This window comes from Hemiscyllium ocellatum, chromosome 25 (assembly GCF_020745735.1).
Source record: "Hemiscyllium ocellatum isolate sHemOce1 chromosome 25, sHemOce1.pat.X.cur, whole genome shotgun sequence".
In the NCBI taxonomy this organism is placed as follows: domain Eukaryota; kingdom Metazoa; phylum Chordata; class Chondrichthyes; order Orectolobiformes; family Hemiscylliidae; genus Hemiscyllium; species Hemiscyllium ocellatum.
This window is the reverse complement of record NC_083425.1, coordinates 2719043-2743557: the sequence shown is the minus strand read 5'-3', so window position 1 is coordinate 2743557 and position 24515 is coordinate 2719043. Positions and strand designations below refer to the sequence as shown.

The following is a 24515-nucleotide window of genomic DNA, read 5'->3' as shown; positions in this document are numbered from 1 at the left end:
AAGTGCAAACAAAACAACACTTTATAAAAAGAGAAATTTGTTAAATAGTTGCGTGCCATTTTAAATTATAATTCGTATGACATCTTCAGTGACAAGAACAGCAATTCTAGCTACAGTTCATGAATACCGTTGGGAAACTAAACCAACTGTTCACTCTTACCACCATCTAATGGGGCAAAGTGCATGTCCGGAAACTTCAGAGCAGCCCGGAAGTCAATTGCAAGCCAAACTAGAAAAACAGGCTCTGTTGACTCGATAGAGCTGCATAGCCCAAAATCTTGCTCCCATTCAAACAAAGAATTGTTCTCCTTGGAGCTTCCATTTCACTGAAGTCAAAGAAAAGTCTCAGAGAAAGATTTGAAATTGCAGGTGTTGTTTGAAAATCAGTGAAAACGATCATTGTTTTATTTAATACAGAAGACCCAAGTAGTACCTGAAGTCTGGCTAAAATGCTGGCTTTTTTCGAGTTTGATGAGTAGCTTCTGGAGCACGAAACACTGCAGAATCGTTTTGTCTTGGAATAAAAAGCATCTCTCACACCAACCATTCCACACATCTCACAGGTGGCTAATGGAGACAGCACAGAACCAGAGAACAATCAAAAGCAATGACCAGAAACTGCAGTAAGTCCATCAGTCACTGCTTCATCACTTCATGGTGAATACATTACAGATCATTTTTCATAAACAAATTAGAAACTGAAAGTTATCCAGCAGCAGAAAATTGGAAGAAATTCAAACCTTCCTCAGTTTGAGTCCAGCCTTGACAGGTTAAAAAGCACAAAGTAAAGTGCAGTTGTGATTTAGAATTAACTTCAAACCCATTTTTTTCACACGGGTAACAGATTCTAATAAACTTCATGATTTGAAATGAGCTGCCTAAATATTGCTCACAACTCCTTGGAAACCATTGTTCTTAAACCATCAATTCACTGTTGCATTTACCTTTTAACCCTCCTATGTATCCATGCCGAGAACTACATACTTCGGATCTCAGCAAGAGTTCAAAAGCACCTAGAGGAAACCCACACAGACAAGGGGAGAAGGTGCAAGCTCCATACAGACAGACAGTCACCAGAGGCTGGATTCAAACCTGGGTCCCTGGCACTCTGAGGCATCAGTACTAACCACTGAGCCACTGTGCTGTATTGAATAGTTTGCCAATAGGATTGGATGAGATGCGTCTAAGGGTCCTAATCAACAAGTGGAAATTACATCGGCATTGTCAACAACCCTTCAAATCACCATAGACTCAGATGGTACTAGCAGACTGGAGAATTGCAAATGTAACACTTGTGTTTTAAAACGTTGCAAGGATTAGCCCAGCAATGACTGACCAGACAAGTTAACTCCAATTATAGAGCAACCTCCTGAAACAAACAAACACATGTTCAGGATGCAGTTAATACTTCCATTGAAAGATGTGTTAATTATGAAGAGATTTCACATGTTTTTTAAAAGGGAGTTTTTGAAGAGTTAACGAAGAGTTGGAAAAGAATACTGTTGGAGTGGTGTATATTGACACCCAATAAGCATTTAATATAGTATCACACAACAAGTTTGCAATAAAATAAAGCTCATGCAATGAACTGGTCAGTCTGACATGGATATTTGGCTGAAGGACAGTACAGACAGCAATCATCAATGGATGGCTTTTTGGGCTGAAAAGTTTGGAGAGCTCCTATTGGTTGGTTTTTGAACCCCCACTTTTCCTGAGGTTATGATTTCAATCTTGATGAGTAGGGAACAATTTCCAAGTTTACAACAATACAAAACTTGAAAACATTATCAACTGCAAGTCAGAAAATATAAAACTAAAATTGGTGGATCAGACAAAGGCAACAGATAAAAAAAAAGGTCAATGGAGAGAAGGGCAAGGCTTTTTAAAAATATTCGTTTGTGGTTCATGGACATGGCTGCCTGGCTGGCCGGCGGGCTGGCCGGCCGGCGGGCTGGCCGGCAATTATTGCCCATCCCGAGGTGCTCGGAGGTGGGGGTGGCGAGCCACCTTTCCAAACTTAGGAAGCGAATTTCAGGATTTTGACCCAACGACAGAAGGTACAGGGGGTGGTATTGTGCTGTATCTACTGTCCACGTCCTTCTAGATGATCATGGGCCAGGGGCAGCAGGGGTAATATACTTGGATCATTAAAGACGCTATAAAAATTCTCTCTTCAATAAGTGCTACCCCAAATAGCAGAGAGAATGCATAAATCATTGAAGATGTCAAGACAGGTAGAGCAAGTAGTTAACAAAACATACAGAATCCTAGTCTTGATTTTTAACAGGGGCACAGAATTTAAGGGCAAGGAGGTTGTGCTGAACTTGTTTAAGACAAGTTCGATCTCGGCTGGAGTACTGTGCACAAAACTGTACAAGGCACTCCAGATCAGGTTGAACAGGTGTCTTAAACAAATTCAACACAACCTCCTTGCTCTTAAATGAGGTCAGTGTGCTAGAGAGAGTGCGGAACACATTGATGGAAGGATAATGGAGTTGAAACTCTACTTCCACTTGTTAGAACAAACTGTTCAAGTCTCTTCATCCTTGCACTCACAGGATTCTACGTCACCCAATTCCTGCGATGCTAGTCTAGCTTTTTTCTTAATTTACATGTGTGTCAAACTAGTGGCATGCTCAAAGCATCTCAGGGCAATCGAACTGGTTCACAGCTCTCGGAAATTTGAAAACGGACGATTTTTGTTGAATACGTTTGGCTAATCTTACCTATTACACATTTTGAACAGACACATGGAAAATTTCACACAAATGAAATGGACTGAGATCAATCACAACTTGGGTGGTACTTTGAAAACTCTATCCACCAAGACGTCTTCAGGCAGGATAACAAGAGAATATTGCTGTCTCATGTCAATATAGATGAATCGAACGATTAACTATTGTGAAGAACAAAGCTACATACTGACCCATTCCAGATTTGCCATCAGGGTAAGTGTACACTTGTCCATTGGTTTTGATAAGTGGGAGACTAGCTGGTATTGAGGTAACTTCCTCTTCACTCTCATCAGAGCTCGAACTGCTGCTGCTATCCTCACTGCAACTGTCATAACCGTCAAACATTCCAAACGAGTCCCTCCTCTTCCTTTCTGACCGTGGAGAGTGCTCAGTCTGTAAAGAAATTACAAACATTTTTACATAGGCGCCACAGTTGATGGCACTTTTTGTACATTTTGTTTGGGAGTTTATTTATCAAGACTGAATGACTTGCTTCCCAACTCCACAATGTCACTGAGATCAACATTTGAAGGATGCTGGGTGCACATGGAGTGATCGAATCTTCCATTTCTGTTCCCTCAGTGCAGCGCAGTAGGAAAGTGGCAGCCCTGAACCTCAGCTGGTATCTGGTGTGAACAAGGGTAATAAAAGGCAGTTAATTCCTGTGATGTTTGTCCATCATGTTGAAAAGCATCTTATTTGCAGGACACCTTGGTTAAATCATAGCAGAAAAAAAACAGCTGGTCACCTTAACATACTAAAACATACAAACAGCCTAAGGCTTCCCAAACTGCCATTAATTTAAAATTTAGAGAAACTACTGAACAAAAGCAGAGCTAAATGAAACAACGCCCACATCCACCTTAAAAATGCATAATCTCGTCACTAATTTTTCTGGGATCATTAATCTGCATAAACTGACATTACAAGTTGAACGATGTCCATTTCATTTGTCAATGCAGTTGCTGCTCAGTGGCTGGTCCTGCAATTCCAAGCATAGGCAACCCCCATTTCCTCCAGAAGCCAGCTCCTGAAACCAAGCAATCCCAACAATAAAACCAGAACTTCTTAAAAGACAGAACCTGATAACAGGAGTTCCCCTCCAAAATGATTAATTTCTGCCCAGGAATTACAGTAGAAGCTCACATTCAAAACACTCCAGAAACAAAGTATTTGTTTTGTATCTTATCAAAGTATAAATTGGAGCTTTCCCTAATAGTTTGAGCTCAATCAGCTTATCACAAACCATTCCAGAGCCATCTTCTTCCCTATCCATCTGATATGATACTTTTCACAATCTGAATAAGTACTTGTACTTTCCCAATTTGTAGTTATGCCCTGTCAACCAGTTGAAGTTTAAGTTCAAGTAATGCATGTCCACCTTCACCCAAAAATCTTAAAACATTTTCAAAATTAAATATTCCAACTTTTGAATCTAATTTAGTCACCCATAACACAGAAGCTAAGTGTAGTAGACTATTCAGCCCTTCGAATACATATTGCTTTCAATATGATCACAGCCAATCTTCCACCAACACACCACATTCCCATTTTCTCTCCAAAACTGGTGTCTTTAAAAATATAAAGACTAATCAATTGCTTCTTGAACACACTCAGCAAGCCAGCCTCCAGAGTCTTCTGTGATGGCACATTCCACAGGTTTACATCCTCAATGGAGAAATCTTTCTTCATTGCAACCCGAAACAACAGTTTAACCTGTATCCTGAAACTGTGACCCCTCATTCTAGACTTGGCAACCAGGTTAGATCGTATACCATAACTAGGTTAAAACTTTTACATATTTCAATCTTGTTCTTCTAAACTATCATGAATGCAGGCCCAGTCAAAACAATCTCTCTTCATAGAATAACCAACCATGCCATCCCTATACCAACCAAATGAACTTCTGCTGCACTCCCTCTGGCTGTGCTTTTCCAGCACCACACACTCTAATCTCATCTCCTGCATTTACAGTCCTCACTCTTATATAATTATAGTAAGGCATCCCTAACTCTTGCAATTAAGGCCAATATACATTTGCCTAACTTCTTGCTATTCCTACTGATTTACTTTCATTGGCTGGTGTCCAAGAACACCAAGATTTTTTTGTGTATCCCATTTCCCAATTTAGTACCATTTAAATAATACACTGCTTCTCACACTGAAATACATACCTGCACATTTAACCATGTTGTACTGCATCTGCTTCACACTGTTTGTCTACACGTATACAACCTTCAACCCCATTGATTTCCATCAAGCACTTTTTTAAAAAAACTAATAGCGATTTTCTTCAATTCACCCTTGCTTCCCTTCTTGTATGAAAACAGAAGAAAGTTTATGTTCAATTCCTCTGATCTGTCTTCGTTCAATTTCCCTCATTTCTGACTGTTAGGGACTTACATTTTTCTTTATCTTTTTTCTTGTCACTTTTTTTTTAAAAAACTGACTGCGAAAGTTTATAATGTTCCTTGCAAGTTTTCTCCTCTTAAAAATCAGTATTTTTGTCCTCATTTGCCGAATTCTAAAATGTGTCCTGTCCTCAGGCTTGGTGCTTTTTCTGGCAATTTTATGTCTCCTCTTTGGATCTAATATTATCCCTAATTTCTTCTATCAAGCATCTTTCTGGTTTTGTTTGTGGAACAGACAGCAAGGAAAAATTGTTTTAAATCATGCTGTGATCCTCAAATAACAGCTCTTGCCTATCCACTGCCCCTTGGTTTCCCCCTGTCTTTCTATTTAGGTTCCATCATTTTGCCATTCTAGGTTAAACCCTCCCAAACGGCGTCCAAGTAATAATCCAAGTCTCTTTTGTTAGGTTTAACTAAGTCAGAAATCATATGACACCAGATTATAGTCCAACGGGTTATTTTTTAAACACAAGCTTTCGGAGTGCTGCTCCTTCATCAGGTGAAGTGACTTCAGAAGTCAGACAACATCATAGGTTTAAATAAGGAGTGAGGCCCTATAAGACACATTGTTGATACACATCATGACCACTGGCTATTCACCATGCCCCTTCAGAATGACTTGCCAACACATCTTTGAGTCTGGGAGGCAACATACCATCCTGGAGTTTCTTTTACCACCACATAAATGCCTGTCTGTTGCCCTTTTACTAATGAATCCCATCTTACTGTCTCTGCCATTTTTGTTCCACCACTTGTGCATAGCAGAAGCAGCTGTTATGTCATGGACCCAGGTCCTACGACTATAATTCAAGAAGTGTCACCCTTTACATTAACTGAAATGGTCTGTCACGGAGGGGAATGCCCAGAGTCTCCTGCACTACCTCATTTCCTCCACTCTGCCTGGTAACCACTTACCCCTTTTCTACCTGTTCTGTTCACCTGGGGTGCTGTCCACCTTGAAGTTCTTCTCTGCACCTTCAAGATTGCAAAAGTTACCTTGTGTTTTGGCGACCAGAACTACATGCAGAATCCAGACAGTGTTCCTGAGCAGGGACCCCTGACTTGGATTCTTATAAACAAATAGTTTCTCTTGACCATGTGAACTTCTACCACATACCATTCCACCCCATACTCCAATGCTCCACGAGAACATACAAGTTACCCAGAGATATCTTCTATCGTGCCTGGTGCATGCCGTCATGAAATTCAAAACATTTCACAGGGGTTCACAGACAGCAATTAAATACTAGATAATTTTTCATCGCCGAAAATCAATGGTAACAGCCACACCCACAATGAGCTCATGCAGTATGAACTTGGCACCCAATTAGTTTCATGGCTCAATGTCACAACACCCAGAACCTGAACCAAAGTGAGTCAAAGGTTTAAACTTCACAGCCTTTGAACATGCACACGGAAACAAATCTCCAATATTACAACAGGTTGTGATTACAGTGTGTTTACTTAGCTTCCACAAGATCTGCTCACTGAAGGAGATCATTACCTAATGTGACAGGTTCCAAATAACATCACAAACAAGTACTTACTGCCCCATAGCAATGCTACCAATCCATACAGAGAATTAAAACAAATGACTAAAGCTGAATGAAGCAGTGTGAAACTGTGCTCGCTGGCACTAGACCAGTAACCCACAAAATGATATTGTATGAACAAATTATGAGCAGTTGGCCATTTAGCTCCAAACCTGCTCTGCCATTCAACTAATCCGTGGCTGGTCTCACTGTAACTTCAAATCCTTACTCCTGCCGATCACCAGTAAACTTTCGTCCACTTGTTTCACAAGCATCTACCAAGCTCAGAAATGCACCTCATCAGTTTTAAAGGGACAACCAATAGTTCTAAATTCTCCCAAAGGAAATATCTTCACCACATCTATCCTGTTAAAAAAAAACTCAGGAGTCGTGAGTTCATGGAATGCCCTGCCAGTAGCAGTGGTGGACTCTCCCTCTTTATGGGCATTTAAACAGGCATTGGATAGGCTTATGGAGGGTGGTGGGCTGGTATAGGTTAAGTGTACTTGGATTGACGCAACAGAGTGCCGAAGGGCCTGTACTGCGCTGTATTTTTCTATGTTCTATGTTCTATTTTGTGTTTCAATCAAGTGACAATGTCACTCCTCTAAACCCCAGTGAAGTTAAGCCTAGTACATAAACCATTCCTCATTGCACAACCTGCCGATTCCAAGTATTAGTTTCATGCATTTACATCTCTCCTTAAAAAAAAGAGACCAGACTGTGCACAATACTCAAGATAGTCTCACAATACCCTGTTTAATTGAACTTATTCACACAATGATAAAATTCGATCAGCTTTTGTAATTACTTAATGTTATTGCAAATTAATCTTTAGTAATTCATGTACAAGAACACCAATTACCCTCTGCATTTTATCATTTGGATAATATGCCACTTTTTTGCCAAAACAGACAATTTCACATTTTCCCATATTATACTCCATTTGGGACATTTTTGCCCACCCACTCAGCTTATGAAATTTCTTTTCTAACATCCTTGTGCCATCTTCACAACTTACTTTCCCACCTATCTTGATGACATCAGGAAAATGGTAAACATGCCTTACTTTCTTTTTCTGATCATTTAAATAAAATCATTAACAGTTGAGCCCCAGCAGAGTTCACTCTGGCATACTACTTGTTATAACTTGCCAATGTGAAAAGGATTCGTTTATGCCCACTGTCTCCTTCCTGTTAACCAGCCAATCTTTGATCCAATCTTGAATTTTTATTTCACCTATCAAAATGCCTTCTGAAAATTTAAATGCTGTACATCTGCTAATTCCTTTTTATCCACAGCATACATCACCTGATCAAAAAATTCCAACAGACTGGTCAAACACTACTTCCCCTTCATAAAAGCAGATTGACTCGGTCTTGAACTTATTCTCTGGCTTTGCTATATAAAAAATATCAGATGTTATACTAACTGGTCTGCAGTTTCCTTTCTGTTCCCTCTCTTTTTGCTTTGTTACAATTTAATGGGACTGTCTAAATTAAGGGAGATTTGGAAAATTAAAGCCAATGCATTAACTTTCTCAGCAGTCTTTTTTTGAAACTATAGGAACAAGTCCATGAGAACCCAGACATTTTTCAGCCCGCAGTTCTAACACCTTACTAATTGCCACTTCTAGTTTACCACAATGTCTCATACCCTTCCATTTCTTTATTTATTGTTGCGTCTGATACATTACTTGCAGCATCCAGCTGAAGACAGATGCAAAATGCTTGTTCTTTTTATCTCTCAGTTTCTTATTTTTTGCTGTCAATTCTTCAGTCTCATTTTCTATAAATCAACGTTTACTTTGTTACAAAACTAAAATTGCTGGAAATACTCAGCAGGTGTCACAGCATTCTATGGAGAGAAAGTGAAGTTAACATTTTGGATCGTGCATTGAGATAGTGCCTTTAGTTTTAATCTGTTTGCTCTCTTCATAAATGTCAGTCTTACCTGTTGGTTGACTTATCCTATAACAGTTGATCATTTTTAATACCGTATCTCTTTGGCCATTTCAATTACCACATCTTTCCAAATCTGATCCTTATCCCCACTATTCAATTTAAAATCCTCTTTATTTCCCTCGATGTGCGGTTGGCTAGAACATTAGCCCTAGTATGGTTTATGTAAGAACTGTCCATTTGGAATTGCACCCATATCCTCCAGTACAGGAGCCAGTGCCCCATGGACCAGAATCCACTTTTGCATTCAGCTAGTAATTTGCAGTTGTTCACCAAGGGAAAACAGAATAAGCATCAAAACTGGTCCTTGTAAACACTGACCTGTTTTTCAGGACAAGTAACGCGGTCACTCCTACCTTATCTCCCAATCCCACAATACCCAAGGGCATCCTTCAAATAGTCAACAAACACAGCATGACCTACACTGGATGACAAATGGAACCTGCATGCTAAAAAACATTCCACACTGCCTTTGTTTGGGATCATCTGCAAAACTGTGCTTTCAAATCAGTATCCAGAGCCCCCAGGAGAGATTTCTGAATCATACCCCTCAATACGTTGGCCAGACCCACATTAATACTATTAATATCAGAATCTGATTCCTCTCTTTCAGTCAGTCAATTACTTAACCATTTTCAAGTTTTACCTTGGATACACCTGCGCACGGCCAATTATAAATGAGCTGGACCCTGGGGAAAGAAGTCATGTTGAATTGTACTGTCTTGAAAAGTGCAGGATTAAGATACTCTGAGTCATATGAGAGACTACAACTAATCAGGCTGATAGAATTAGGATATGAACAAAGATGGTCAAACATATATGCATTTATGAACTAGACAAGGTACCCAAGGTCTACAAATGATTTGGAGATGCCAGTGTTGGACTGGGGTGTACAAAGTTAAAAATCACACAACACCAGGTTATAAAAACTGATTAAAAAATTAACACAATGTATAATTTCAGTTACATCACACTGCAAATTTTTGCTATAAATTCTGTGTCACGATCAAGCCCTCCACAATCACCTGATGAAGGAGCGTCGCTCCGAAAGCTAGTGTGCTTCCAATTAAACCTGTTGGACTATAACCTGGTGTTGTGCGATTTTTAACAAGGTCTACAAAGTTAATGCAGTGAACTGGCTCACAGAGATGGTAAGTGTGTGGAATGAACTGTCACAGGAAGTAATAGATGGAGGGAGTTACAACATTTAAAATATGTTTGGACAGGTACACGAGGGATATGAGCAAAAATGCAGGTAAATGGAACTAGTTTAGTTTGGGGAACTTGGATGAGATGGACCGAAGTGTCTGTATCCATGCTGACTGACTATGATTCTATTACAACATTAGTGAGAGCTCAGTGACCATTTTTAATTCTTTATTTTTTAATGTCTCAAATTGAGCCTGTCTGAATTTTTATGAGTAAATTGCACACTGCGCTACGAAGCAAGTATCCAGCAAAAATTTCTGATTCAAAAGCCTCCGAGTAAAGTCACAAGGGAGTTCAAGTCAGCTTGGCTGAAAATAAAAGCTTTCAGCTGACCTGCGCTCAAACTGCCCTCTGTATTCACTTAAGTGGTGCTCACACCTCCGAACAATTCGCCAAAAGAAAAAAAAACCTTGTGGCAAATTCCACAGTCAGACTCAAATCACGTGCCTGAATAAGGCATTAGGGAACATAAATGAAAAAGCAGAAGGCAAAGTAGTGCAAGTTACACACTTCTGCACAAAAAGAAGAACTTCAGGTTCCTTCAGCTCTATCATTCATCTCCGAGCTGTCAGACATGTAGAAACACAGCAGCATTTCAGTGCAAAATCACACAAAAGCAATTATTTGCCCCAAAAACGTCCACATACTAAATATCTAATACAGGCATTGAAAACTTTGGATTCATCAGATAATACGTTAGTGAGCACCTGATAAAGAAACCTCCCTTCCACTCAGTTCCAGAATTCACTATAAAATCAGAAGCGAGAAACCATCTCGCTGAATTTTCTTTTAAAAAGATAGGCCACTGCAACACAAGGGATAATCTGCTCAGTGGCACAAAATAACTGGACATTAGCAAGACTACACAGACTGAACAGTCAGCAGAAGAACCAGGGCATGCACAAAATGCTCGCTATGAGTCACTCTTCCTCTCCAACCTGTTCACTGCCTGTGCACAGCAATAATCTCCAATCCAGGTTTACAGTACTCAAAACATCACTTGACCATCAAGCTATTGATCAGGAGATGCAAAGATACAGAAATTGATATAACTCCACTGTAGCTATCGGCCTTGGTCACAAATTTCTCCTAACATTTAACACATTTTAAACTAACTCTAAGGGAGGAGAAATCATATCACATCTATCCTTAAAATATTCATTTACAAAAGTAAATGTGGTACTTTGTCTATTTTATTAAAAGACAGTAGATTGTGGGCCATTACATTTCTTCCTCAATTCTCAGGGTCACCTATTTCCAAGCTCTGAAATTTTGAAGAACTATATTTGACAGGATAGTATGAAGTATGAAATGAGGCCACTAGTCTTTCATGAAAACATAACGGTGAGTGGCCTGTTCCCAGGATCCAAGAACGCTAACCTACAGCAAATTTGCTGAAAAAAAAATGACATGTCACCCTCAAACCTCAGCAGATCTGGCAACAACTTGTACTTCAATTTGTAGTTCCTGTGACAGAAGAAAATGTCCCTAGGCACTTCCAATGCATATTACAGAAGCAAAGACATGGAGGTATTCGATCAGATGACCGGAGAATGCCTTAAAAGGAGGACAGTGAGGTTGACACAAAGTGCAAATTCCAGAGATTAGAGATCAGGTAAAAGCATAGCAACCAATGGTGAAGCGATTAAAATTGGGCATGGTCAGAACCTAGAATTACACAGGCACAGATATTCCACATGCAGTAGTCTGGCTGTCAGTTCTGAAACGCTCCTGATGTATGGTAGAGTGGCTAGTCCTTTGGGTTGTGGCATGTCCTCGTTCCGTGGTCTGTCTCTTAGGCATCTGTTGATAAAGTTGCGCGGGTATCCGTTTTTGGCGAATACCTTGTATAGGTGACAGCCAGACGACTGCGACCCTTAGGACTCCTAACGGCACACAAACCAACAGCCACGCTCAGACAACAACTCACTAGAACAAAGGACCCGATACCCAACATGAGCAAAACTAATGTAGTTTACAAAATACCATGCAAGGACTGCACAAAACACTATATAGGACAAACAGGAAGACAGCTAACAATCCGCATACATGAACATCAACTAGCCACGAAACGACACGACCAGCTATCCCTAGTAGCCACACACGCAGACAACAAGCAACATGAATTCGACTGGGAAAACACTACTATCATAGGGCAAGCCAGACAAAGAACAGCCAGGGAATTCCTAGAGGCATGGCATTCATCCACAAACTCCATCAACAAACACATCGACCTGGACCCAATATACCAACCACTACACGGACAGCTGAAACTGACACCCGGAAGCGGCAAGGACAGACCACTATAAATACCGGAAGAAACATCAAAGAAGCGCTTCGCAGGAGGCTCCAAAGCACCGATAATGTCACCTAGCCAGGGGACGAAACGTTTGCAACAAAAACTTCCAGCTCGGCGAACAGAACCACAACAACGAGCACCCGAGCTACAAATCTTCGCACAAACCTTGAACAATGAGAATTTTAAATCAAGACGTATAGTTCAGTTAGCACAAAGACGGTAGGCAAACAAGACAGCAGAGTTTTGGATAGCCTCAAATTTAGATGAGAGAGACCATCTTCCCATTATGGCTCATCTTTTGCCCATTCCTAATTTCCTTGAACTGATTCAAACAGATTAGAGGGGCATAGGGCAGTCAAGAGTCACTGGAAACCAGAGCAGATAAGGTCAGAAAATTTCCTTTCCTGAAGCACAGTGAACCAGATTGCTTAATCAACAATTCTACATTTTCTTAGCTTGACTTTTCACCTAACGTCCACGGTGGTATTCAAACCCATGTCCACATAGCCTTAGCCTGCGATTGCAAATTACCAGCACAATGAGAATATGACTACTCCACTACCGAAGTCTTTGAAAACTCAAGGCCACAGGAATAAACACGATTGAAGGTGTAGCAGATGACCTGTGACAAGTGAAGTTACAAACGAGAAAGCAAGTGGTCTTAGTAATGGCAGAGAAACATGGTAGGACGCTCATTGCAGAGTCAAACACGACAAAGACTGCAAATAGTCTGGTTTATTGTCAAAGTTGCCAGGAAAAGAGTTGAAGTTGGCAGTGTGCAGAGGAACAAAACACAACAGTTTTTGCCCAATACTTATGTCCTGCTCTGGATGCGAGATAAGGGGTTCACCGATACTATACTGATGGTCACAGACAGTGATATCAAAGGAGTAAGAGAAGCCATCATCAGTTCCCCTGCACTGCCAGAGCACCAGTCCTCCACCCTCAGATAGTCAAGAATGATGCTTTTGGATGGGTGGATGGGGGTTGTCGGTGGGTCATGGGGGTTTAGCATGCTCCAGGTGGGTTAAGGAGGACATAAAGAAAGTTGTGTTTCTTTGCCACAGTCACAAGTTGTCATTTTTAACTGTGAGAAATGTATTTTATAGTGGGAGGAACAGAATCCTAAGTGAAGGTATTTGACAGAAACTGCTTTATAAAACACTTCACAAGATTTGAAAGTGAAGGAGGTTAGAGGTGAGATGATGTTTACAGATAAAGATGGGGTCAATAATTGTGTGTTATTGATAGGGGTGGAGCTAGCAAATTTAAAGGGAAGAGGAACAAACACCTGAAGATATCACCAAAAGACCAAGTTGGGTGGTCAGCAGTTTAGACAACAAAAGGTCATCAACTTGAAACATTAACTTTTCACAGGGGCTGTTTTCCCTGGAGCGGAGGCTGAGGGGTGGCCTTATTGAGGTTTACAAAATTATGAGGGGCATGGATAGGGTAAATAGACAAAGTCTTTTCCCTGGGATTGGGGAGTCCAGAACTAGAGGGCATAGGTTTAGGGCGAGAGGGGAAAGATATAAAAGAGACCTAAGAGGCAACTTTTTCCACACAGAGGGTGGTGCGTGTGTGGAATGAGCTGCCAGAGGACGTGGTGGAGGTTGGTACAATTGCAACATTTAAAAGGCATTTGGATGGGTATGTGAATAAGAAGGGTTTGGAGGGATATGGGCTGGGTGCTGGCAGGTGGGACTCGATAGGGTTGGGATATCTGGTCGGCATGGACTGAAGGGTCTTTTTCCATGCTGTACATCTCTATGACTCTAAGTGTTGTCTGCTTTGCTGAGTACTTGCAGCAGTTTCTCCCATTAATTTCCCTCAACTTTCCCCAGGAAAGGCCAGATCACATGGTGGAAGTGATTTAAAGATATACACCAGCAGCACTGCCAGAGCCACAACCTTCCAGCTCAGTCACAAAGTCAAACAGTAGTTTTTTTATTTGAAGTTGAGAACAAGGAGAACTGTTGCCTGTGGTGAAAGACATCACAAAGGCTTTCACAACAAGCTCAAGCTCAAGCTAACCACTATCAGCTTACCAAACATGATTCAAGGTTTTTTAAAAACGTGCATTTGTGAAAAAGGAGGAAGAGAGACAATTGTCCAATGGCATTTAGCTTGTTTTTAAATTCAGTTATGGGTCAAGGGCATTGCTGGATAGACCAGCATTCATTACCCAACCCTGATTGCCCAGAGGTCAGTCAAGAGTCAACCAATGTGAGTTTGGTGTTACATGTAGGCCAGACCAGGTAAAAATGGCAGTTTCCCTACCTGAAGGACATCAGTGAACCATTTGGGATTTTCCAACAATTGACAATGGTTTCATGCTCATTATTGGACTCGTAATTCCAGATTCTTTTTTCCCCCAAATTGAATTCAAATTCCACCATCTTCCATGGCAGGATTTGAACCTGAGTTCCCAGAAAATTATCTGGGTTTCCAGATTAAACGTTCAGCTCACTGGCCATCACCTCCCCATAGAACACAATAGTACAGCACAGACTTGCATATGGCCCATATTTCACTTTTCTCTGCCTATTCATTCTTAGGACACATTGCCCATCCCTGGAATAGTGGTCAGCCACCTCAGAATTGCCAAAGTCATTGTGCTAATCCTGCTCCCACAATTTTAAACTCAGGGACTGATTCAGAATACTCTGATATGTCAAAGTCAGGATGGTGTGCAATTCAGACATTAGAAAACTGCCATGAATTTGCAGCACTTTACTTGGTTAAAATTTGAGTTTGCAAGGCTGAATTGTAGGTCAATAGAATTGTTGACCTATCCCTGTCCTGTAAACTCAAGGCAAATGAATTGCAGCCACCCTGTGCTAATGCTGGAGGACGTTCTGCTCAAAGTCTTGGAGACCAATCAAGCAGATTTCTGTCCCTAAACGGAGCTCCCAAGCAAGTCTTAAGGAGTCCAGCACACTCCTGACCACAGCATGGTACACAGTGGATTGAGAAAAAAAAATATCATTTATATCTGTCATTACTCTATATTGTTGTGAAGATTGAACTGGTTTAGTTTCTGGTTACCATTGATCCCCAGAAGTTATTCCTAGGTTTCTAAGATAACATGTACCTATGGACAATTATAGCCACATTTGGGAATACACCAAACATGATCTTCTTTCTCTCTTTTCAGACACTGGCTCATGCAACGAAGATTAACATTTCAGTTTTAATTTTATATCAGTCATTAACTCAAAAAGAAAAGTGTTGCACAGAAAAGAAGATTCAGAATCATCCTCGGAGGCTGAAGTATTGCCCACAGCTGAGACTTGAATGCAACTTTGATCCATAGTCATCATCAAAATGCAAGAATGGGTCCATATTTCCAATAGAACTCAATATCGTAACATCCTGCTTCTATTTACTTCACTCCTTTCATGATCTCAGAATGCAATTGCAAGCGTGACAAGTTACATAAACGGCTTTTATTATAAGCAAAAACAAAAGTTAAGGTTTTACTAAACAAGCTGTTTAAAGAGCACTTGTTGCGAGTGTTCAATAACTTTGTCCCACAGAGACAATGGTAAAGTGAAGGAGCCTTGCGTGACAAGAGCAGACGACCTTCTCGTCAAGACAAAGAAGAAAGCTTACTTAAGCTTGAGGACCAACCAACCCAATCACCCCGTGGCTCAACACTTCAACTCCCCCTCCCACTCCACCAAGGACATGCAGGTCCTTGGACTCCTCCATCGCCAGACCATAGCAACACGACGGTTGGAGGAAGAACGCCTCATCTTCCGCCTCGGAACCCTCCAACCACAAGGGATGAACTCAGATTTCTCCAGTTTCCTCATTTCCCCTCCCCCCACCTTGTCTCAGTCAAATCCCTCGAACTCAGCACCGCCTTCCTAACCTGCAATCTTCTTCCTGACCTCTCCGCCCCCACCCCACTCCGGCCTATCACCCTCACCTTGACCTCCTTCCACCTACTGCATCTCTAACGCACCTCCCCCAAGTCCCTCCTCCCTACCTTTTATCTTAGCCTGCTGGACACACTTTCCTCATTCCTGAAGAAGGGCTTATGCCCGAAACGTCGAATCTCCTGTTCCTTGCATGCTGCCTGACCTGCTGCGCTTTTCCAGCAACACATTTTCAGCTCTGATCTCCAGCATCTGCAGACCTCACTTTCTCCTCTTAAGCTTGAGGTGGCAAGGATCTGCCACAGTTTTAAAGGATTACAGGGTAGCTAAGAAAGAACCCAAAAATGGACTGATGAGAGCTAGGAGGAAGCACAGAAAAACCTTGGCGGGTATAATTAGACAAAACCCAAAAACATTGTATATGTGCATGAGGAATAAGAAAATGACCACAGTGGAGGGAACTTGTACCTGGAGTTTGAAGAGATAGGGAGGGCCTAATTGAGATTTTTGCTTCAGTGTTCACGATAGAGGGACCTTGTTGATTTGTGAGCACACTATGGACCAGGTTAATAGGCTTAAACAGATTGATTCTAAGGAAGTGGATGTGCTGAAAATTCTGGGAAGCATCAAGATAGATATGTTCCCAGGGCCAGAACAAATATATCCAAGGTTCTACGGAAAGTGAGGAATGAGACTGCTGCGCCTCTGGCGATGATCTTTGCATCCTCACTCTCCACAGGGGTAGTACCAGATGATTGTAGGGAGGCAAATGTTGTTCCTCTGTTCAAGAAAGGAAAATTCCTGGGAATTATAGACCTTACTTCCATGGTAAGCAAGGTACTGGAAAGGATCCCGAGAGATAGGATTCACGCCTATTTGGAAAAACAGTTTGATGAAAGATAGCCAGCATGGCTTTGAGGGGGGCAGATCATGCCTCACAAGCATTACTGAGTTCTTTGAGGATGTGACGAGACAAATTGATGAGAGTCAAGCAATGCATGTGGTGTAGATGAATTTCAGTAAAATATTTGATAAGGCACTCCACTGTTGGCTCATTCAGGAAGTTAGGAGGTTTGGGATATAGGGACATTTGGCTGTCTGGATACAGAATTAGCTGGCTGAAAGACGACAGTGAATGGTAGTGGATGGAAAGTACGCTGCCTAGAGGTCGGTGACCAGTGGTGTCCTGCAGGGATCTGTTCTTGGACCGCAGCTCTTGGTAGTTTTTATAAATGACTTGTAGGAAGAAGTGGAAGGATGGGTTAGCAAGTTTGCAATTGACAGAAAGGTCGGTGGTGTTGTAGATAGTGTCAAGGACTGTTGCAGGCTACCACAAGACATTGATAGGATGCAAAGCTGGGCTGAGAAGTGGCACATGGACTTCAACCTGGATAAATGCAAAGAGATTCATTTTGGAAGGTCAAATTCGAATGCTGAATACAGGTTTAAAGACAGGATTCTTGGCAGTGTGGAGTAACAGCGGGATCTTGGGATCCATGTACACAGATTCCTCAAAAATCGCCATCCAAGTTGATAGGGTTGTTAAGAAGGTGTATGGTGTTTTGTTTTTCATTAATGGGGGATTGAGCTGAAGAGCCATGAGATTTTGCTGTAGCTCTAAAACCCTAGTTAAACCACATTTGGAATATTGTGTCCACTTCTGGTCACCTCATTATAGGAAGGATGAAGATGCTTTCGAGACGGTGCAGAGGAGATTTATCAGAATGCTGCCTGGATGGAGGGCTTGTCTTACGAAGAGAGTTAGGGCTTTTCACACTGGCGAGAAGAAGGAAGAGAGGTGACTTGATAGAGGTGTACAAGGTGATGAGGGGCAAAGTTAGAATAGGTAGCCAGAGACTTTTCCGCAGGGCAGAAATAGCTGTCACGAGAGGTCGTAATTTTAAGATGATTGGAGGAAGGTATAGGGGAGATGTCAGAGGTAGATTCTTTACACAGAATGTGGTGGTTGCATGGAATGCACTGCCAGCAGTGGGAGTAGAGTCAGAGACAGAAGGAACTTTTAAGCAACTGCAGGACAAACATATGGATGGCAGTAAATTGAGGGGTGTGTTGGTTAGGTTGACTTTAGATTAAGATAACTGCTCGGCACAACATCATAGGCTGAACGGCCTGGACTGTGATGCACTGTTCTATGTTCTAACATAATTTGGTTCATTGGTCTCAAGGTATGATTCGCACTTGGTGACAGTTTGTACAATGATGTGTGAAAGGTTCCAAGTTCAATTCTGGATGAATCCCCAATTACTGTCAATTGCTGCGTAAGCTGTTAGGTGTGATTTTGGGCAGGTTGTGTGAGTGGGCAAACGTTTGGCAAGTCCAATGAAACATGGATAAGTAGGAGGTTATCCACTTTTGTCACAAAAAAGAGGAAGGCAGATTACCTGAATGGCAATAGATTTGAAAAGGGAGGTGCAACGAGACTGGAGTGCCTTCATACACCAGTTGCTGAAAGCTAGCATGCAGGTGCAGCTGTTGGTGAAGGTGGGAAAAGGTATGTTGACCTTCTTAGCGAGATGGTTAGAATACAGAAGTAGAAATGTCTTGCTGGAATTGTACAGAGCCTTGGTGAGATCAGAAATGGAATATTGTGTGCAGTTCTTGTCTCTGTACCTTAGGAAGGATGGATGTTCTGGCCATGGTGAGAGGCTCAGCTAAGTTTTACCAGATTCCTGGTATGGCAGGATTGATGAATGAACAGAAACCAGATCAGTTAGGACTACATTCACTGGAGATTAGAAGAATGAGGGGACACCTCAGGAATCTATAAAATTTAACTGATCTAGGCAGGGTAAACATAAGATGCTTTCAATAACTAGAGAGTCCAGAATCAAGGATCACAGTCTAAAGATCTGAGGTAGGCCATTAAAACTGAGCTAAAGAGAAATTTCTTCACCCAGAGTGATGAGCACATGTTTACAATAAGAAGTCAGACATAGTTCTTAGGCTAAAAAAATCAAAAGACATAGGGAAAAAGCAGGAACAAGGTATAGTTGGATGACCTGCCACAATCATATTGAATGGCAGAGAAGGCTTGAAGAAGCAAATGGTCTACCCCTACATCCATTTTTTATGTTTCTGCGACAAGACAACTCAAGGTATGCAAATTTGATCAAGAATAATGCAGCACAAAAAAGGACGCCCTTCAATCACCATGTCTGTTCCAAACTTCAGAAGAGCTAAAATGTACCACTCTCCTGTTCTTCCCCATGATCCAGCAAATGCTCCTCCTTGGAATATTTGTTGTACTTTCAAACATTACTTTAAAATCTGCTTCCACCTTTCAGCCAACACATTCTAAATCACATTAAGCTCAGAATAATTTTGTAGATGACAAAAAAAATAGAAAATTTTATAATCTGAGTGAGATAAACTGAAGAGGGCAGGGGCAGGTGGGGTGCACAACAAGCGACAGATGAAATATGCTGCAGGGAAGTGCAAAGCAGCAATATAAAAGGGCAAATTTTCAATAAGGAACAGGAGCTGAGGAAAAGAAGACTATGTGTGTGTAAACCAATGAAGGTCATGGCAACTTGAGCAAGTGGTGAACAAAGTATTCTGGATTATAGGATTTAGAAACAGGGGCACATAACACAAAAAGGTATGATAAACCTGTAGAAATATTGATTTAACCTGAACTGATGTAATCAATTCTAGACCACATTTTAGGGTGCGCATACAGTCATTACAAAGTTTTGAGAAGATTTGGAGCTCAGGTTGAGGTTTTGGATGTAGGCTACCTTACTGAGCTCAGCGAGCAAACCTCCATCCAAAAGTCATTAGAAAGGCTAAAGAAAAAGTTTACAATAATTATTACAAGAAAAAGAGCTTAAGTTATATAGCTAGTTTGGAGAAGTGAGGTCTGTTGCTCTGGAAAAGTAAAAGTTTAGAGAAGATTTGATACAAGTTTTAACATTGTGAGTAATCTACTAAAACAAGGACAGGGGTAATCCATTCCCATTTGTGAAAGGACTAAACATCAGAGGACAGCAACTTGTAAAGTTGGGCAAAAGAAACAACAATGACAGGAGGGAAAGCATTTTTAAGCAGCAAGCGGTTAGGATCTCTAGTGCACTGTGTTGTGGTGGAGTCAGTATCAACAGAGATCTTCAAAAGGCTTACAGCAAAATAAATCTACACGAGGGAACAGCGGCTCATGGGCACAGAGTTACTTTTCCAAAAAACTGAAGCAGAAGATGGACTGAATAATGACAGCAAAGAAATAAACCTCAGACAAAATCAGCCCCTACTATCAACAGAATTAAGTTACCCTCACTTGCACTACAAAAGTCATTCATAGTTTTCAACACCATAAAGATTCCCATGACCCATCCCTATTCAATCACAGATAGGATTCCAATTATATGTCTGCACATCACAGTATGAGAAAGCAGTGATCAGTCAGGTTGTACCAGACTGAAAGAACAACAACAAACATAGGGGAACAAAGAGGGACCCGTTGAGTGGAGAAAGAATGACCCAGGCGGGTAAAGGAGAAGAAAAACACAAAGGTTTGGGAAGAGGGGTGAGAGAAGAATGGGGAGGGACTGGCGCTGGTGGGGGTTAGGGACACAGAGAGAGGGGGGAGCAGTAAGCCAGGGCAGGGCGGGGGGATCACACTGACTGGGCTGGAGGAGAGTGGGTGGGGAGCCCGCAGCAACCTCTGACACCTTCTCCCACCCCCACCCCCTCCCCCCAGCTGGAGGCCAGCCTCCCGGTCGCTATAGAGACGGCACAGCGCCTGAGTGACACTGAGCCGAAGCCTCAAGGAGTGAGGACCCAGAAGCTGCACCACCACAAGGGCCTGGCTCTTCCCCGGGCTGGGCGGAATGCAGGCTGCAGTCCCCGCTACCGCGGTTGCCTGCCCCTCAGCCGAATCCCTGGAAAGCCTGAGGCCTGGGTAACCCTCACAACAAAGAAGCCTGGGCCCTCTGCCTCTCTCCCGCCTGGCCCAGCGACCCAAAGCTGGCGCCGCACTCACCAGATCGCGAGTGTTTTCCATCAGGACCCCGCTCTCCTACCGCCTCCTCCGGCTCACCGCCTCCCGCTCCCGCTCCCGCTCCCGGTCCCGCTGCCCCTGGTTTTTCTTCAAAGCTCCGCTGCGGAATATCAACAAAATTAGCATATCGGCCGGCTGACTGCGCCTGCGCGCCGCCGGCCCCGCCCCCTCCTCCTCAGTCACGTGGTGCCTGGGCCTTTAACTGGGAGAGGTCGCGCGCATGTGCAGATTGGAGCTGCTGTGTCAATTTTAGCCTGAGGTTTCCAGCCCTCATCTGTGTGCATTCTTTCCATTGCAAATCCCCAAGGTCCACACTCAGAATGTAAACATATCACAGTCAACTTATCAAACTTTAACGACACATGTGCTCCTGTTAGTGGGAGCAGCAGGTGAGGTCCCAGTAACAAGCTGTCTGAACACCAGTTCACCTCGCCCTGAGATCTTTGTATGCTCTCTCTCTCTCTTATCAAGAAGACAGAGTGAGAAATCACATCACACCAGGTTATAGACAATCGCCTGACGAAGGAGCAACGATCCAAAAGCTCGTGTTTCCAAATAAACCTGTTGGACTATAACCTGGTGTGTGATTTTTAACTTTGTCCACCCCAGTCCAACACCGGTTCCTCCATATCAAGAAGACATAGCCCCAGTTAACATCTTCGTCAAATGACGGCATCCCGAAGTACAACAGACCCTCGTACAGCACCACTGATCCAGAATCTGGTTTCCAGCATCTGCAGTCATTGTTTTTACCTCGTACAGCACCACAATGTCAGCTTAGTTTTGATCCTGGACTCTCCAGGGCACACTTTCACGCAACTGCCATACCACTCAGAAGTAAATTTTCCTTTCAGAAGTAAGAGTTTATTAGGCTATCAACCCTGATGCTACTGCCCCTAACATTGCCCCTAATCTTGGCTCTCACAGTCAAGGCACCAGCTAGCCGCTGGTAAATGTACACAAGTTGTACCGCAGCTTGTTCTGATGCCTTGGAGTACATTGTAAAGGTGGAGCATTTCAATCAGTTTACAGTGATCACAGGAATTATTAGCATCTTAGTGATACAATTATTAAGTAATCTCCAGTATTTTTGCAAGAGAAATCGAATGTATGCACTTCAGGTGAAGTGCGGTTAGAGATATAAATGTATCAGATTGTATAGATAAAATTCGGTTCCGATTGTCGCACCATACATTCTGTCCATTTTTTAAATATTCTCGTGCGCCTCTCCAGTTTCCCTTTAACTGTATCAAAGCTACTCACCTCAGTCACCCTTGTGGTCGTATATTCCACATTGTCGCCACAATCTGGTTAAAGACTTTGATCCTGAGTTTCTTGTTGAATATGTTCGTAACAATCTGATGTATTCGTGGACCTTAGTTTGGGAACCACAAGTGGAAACATCTCTATTTATTCCCACTATATCGTATTGTACTTATAACTTCTTGATTTCGTGACAAAACATGCAACGAAGTTAAAACAAAAAAATTTCCGGGTGCTGGAAATCTGAAACAAAAACGGAGGAAGGGTCATAGACTCGAAACATTAACTTTGCTTTGTCTCCACAGCTGCTGCCAGACCTGCTGAGTTACTCCAGCAATTTTTGCTGCTTGATACAACAATATGAGTTCACTGTGACCAAAATCTTTGGTAATACTTTGAGATGTGGAGATACAGCACCGCAGTGGATGGTAATTACCATGTGACCAAAAAATTTGTGCAATTCCCAATTTAATTTGCACGCTGGGTGTGCTGTCTCTGCCCAGTGGCATGACCTCGACACATTGGCTCAGAATTAAAAATCTGCAGATTTTTGTTGACAGTTTTTGTCACTGGGTTTGTCATTGCCTTTCACCACCAGAGGCAGGTTGAGGAACTAGTTTCCAAATTTATCTTAACTGATTCTGATGAAGAATCACCAGATTTGAAGCATTGACTCTGATTTCTTTCTCCACAGATGCTGCCAGACCTGATCAGTTTCTCCACAATTTCAACTCATGTTTCAGCTGGAAGGAGAATTGAATCTGTGCTTTCAGCATGATTCTGAACCACACATCAGCCATTATAAAGTCCCTGTTTATCTCCCAACACCTTGCCCCTCCACATTTCTGATGAAGGGCTTATGCCCAAAACGTCGAATCTCTTGCTCCTCGGATGCTGCCTGACCTGCTGTGCTTTTCCAGTGCCACACTTTTTGACTCTGACTCTCCAGCATCTGCAGGCCCTCACTTTCTCCTCATAATCATTGAGCTTGCCAGAACACATGATCTACTTAACATTTATAATACATTGATAATTACATTCCTACACTTAGATATAAACATTACTATGTCAACAGCACAACTGTCACCCGAAAGTCCAAGGTTGAATGTCCCGGACCGCTGAAGTGTTCTCTGACTGGGAGGGAACACTCCTGTCTGATGATTGTTCTGCAGTGTAAATTCATCAGTTATCGTAGCGTCTGCTTGGTCTCACCAATGTACAATGCCTCAGGGCATCCTTGCTTGCAGCGTTTCAGATAGACAACATTGGCTGAGTCACATGACTACCTGCCATGTACATAGTGGGAGGTGTCTCCACGCATAATGGTGGGATTCGTGTCAACATTCTGACACATCTTGCAGCATCTACCGTGACAAGGTTGTATGGTATTGTCCTGAAAGCCAGGCAGTTTGCTACAAATAATGATCTATTTGAGGTTTGGTGGCTGTTTAAAGGTGAGCAGTGGAGGTGTGGGGAAGTCTTGGCAAGATGTTCACTCTCATCGATAATGTGTTGCAGGCTGCAAAGAACATGGCATAGTTTTTCAGCTCCTGGGAAGTACTGGACAACGAAGGGTATCCTGTCGGTTGCAGCTCATGTCTGTCTCCTGAGGAGGTCATTATGGTTCCTCGCTGTGGCATGTCAGAATTGGCGATCGATGAGTTGCGCATTGTACCCCGTTCTCATGAGGGCATTCCTGAGTACTTCCAAGTGCCTGTCACGTTCCTTCTCATCTGAACAGATCTTGTGTATGCATAGGGCTTGTCCATAAGGGATGGCTGTTTTAAATATGTTTCGGGTGGAAGCTGGAGAAGTGTAGCATCATGAGGTTATCCATGGGTTTGCAGCAGAGTGTGGTACTGAGGTGCTATCCTTGATGGAGATGCATGTGTCCAAGAATGAGACAGATAGAAGAGAGTGGTCCATGGTGAGTTTGATAGTGAGATGAAAATTGTTGATGTCACTGTGTAGTTTTTTCAGTGACTCCTCTCCAAAGAAACATCAACTTATTGGACTATACCCTTCAACCAGAAGAGATTGAAGTCCTTAGCAGGGGTCTCAATTTCTGCCCCACCACCAAAATGGACCCTATGATTCTTGCAGCAGACACGGAGGAACTCATCAGACGAATGAGGCTCTGGGAAATCTTTCAAGATGTCAGCAGTGATCCCAATGAGCCCACCGATGAACCTGAGCAGTCATCA

The 24515-nt window shown here is 42.3% G+C and overlaps 1 protein-coding gene across 4 annotated transcripts in view; it reads right to left on the bottom strand.

The window, feature by feature from the left end:
- Positions 1-22398, bottom strand: part of mbtd1 (mbt domain containing 1) — a 79955-nt gene extending 57557 nt beyond the window's left edge. The window contains exons 1-4 of one of the 4 annotated variants that reach the window (XM_060844673.1): positions 22312-22369; positions 21031-21148; positions 2927-3128; positions 434-567 (exon numbers count right to left, since the gene is read on the bottom strand). In XM_060844673.1, coding sequence (XP_060700656.1) covers positions 434-567; positions 2927-3128; positions 21031-21051 — 357 coding nt within the window. In that variant the 5' untranslated portion in view covers positions 21052-21148; positions 22312-22369. Of the gene's footprint in view, positions 1-433; positions 568-2926; positions 3129-6263; positions 6325-21030; positions 21168-22311 lie in introns of those variants that run through there. The other 3 variants (XM_060844675.1, XM_060844674.1, XM_060844672.1) reach the window with 3 other exon arrangements.
- Positions 22399-24515: the final 2117 nt, after the last annotated feature.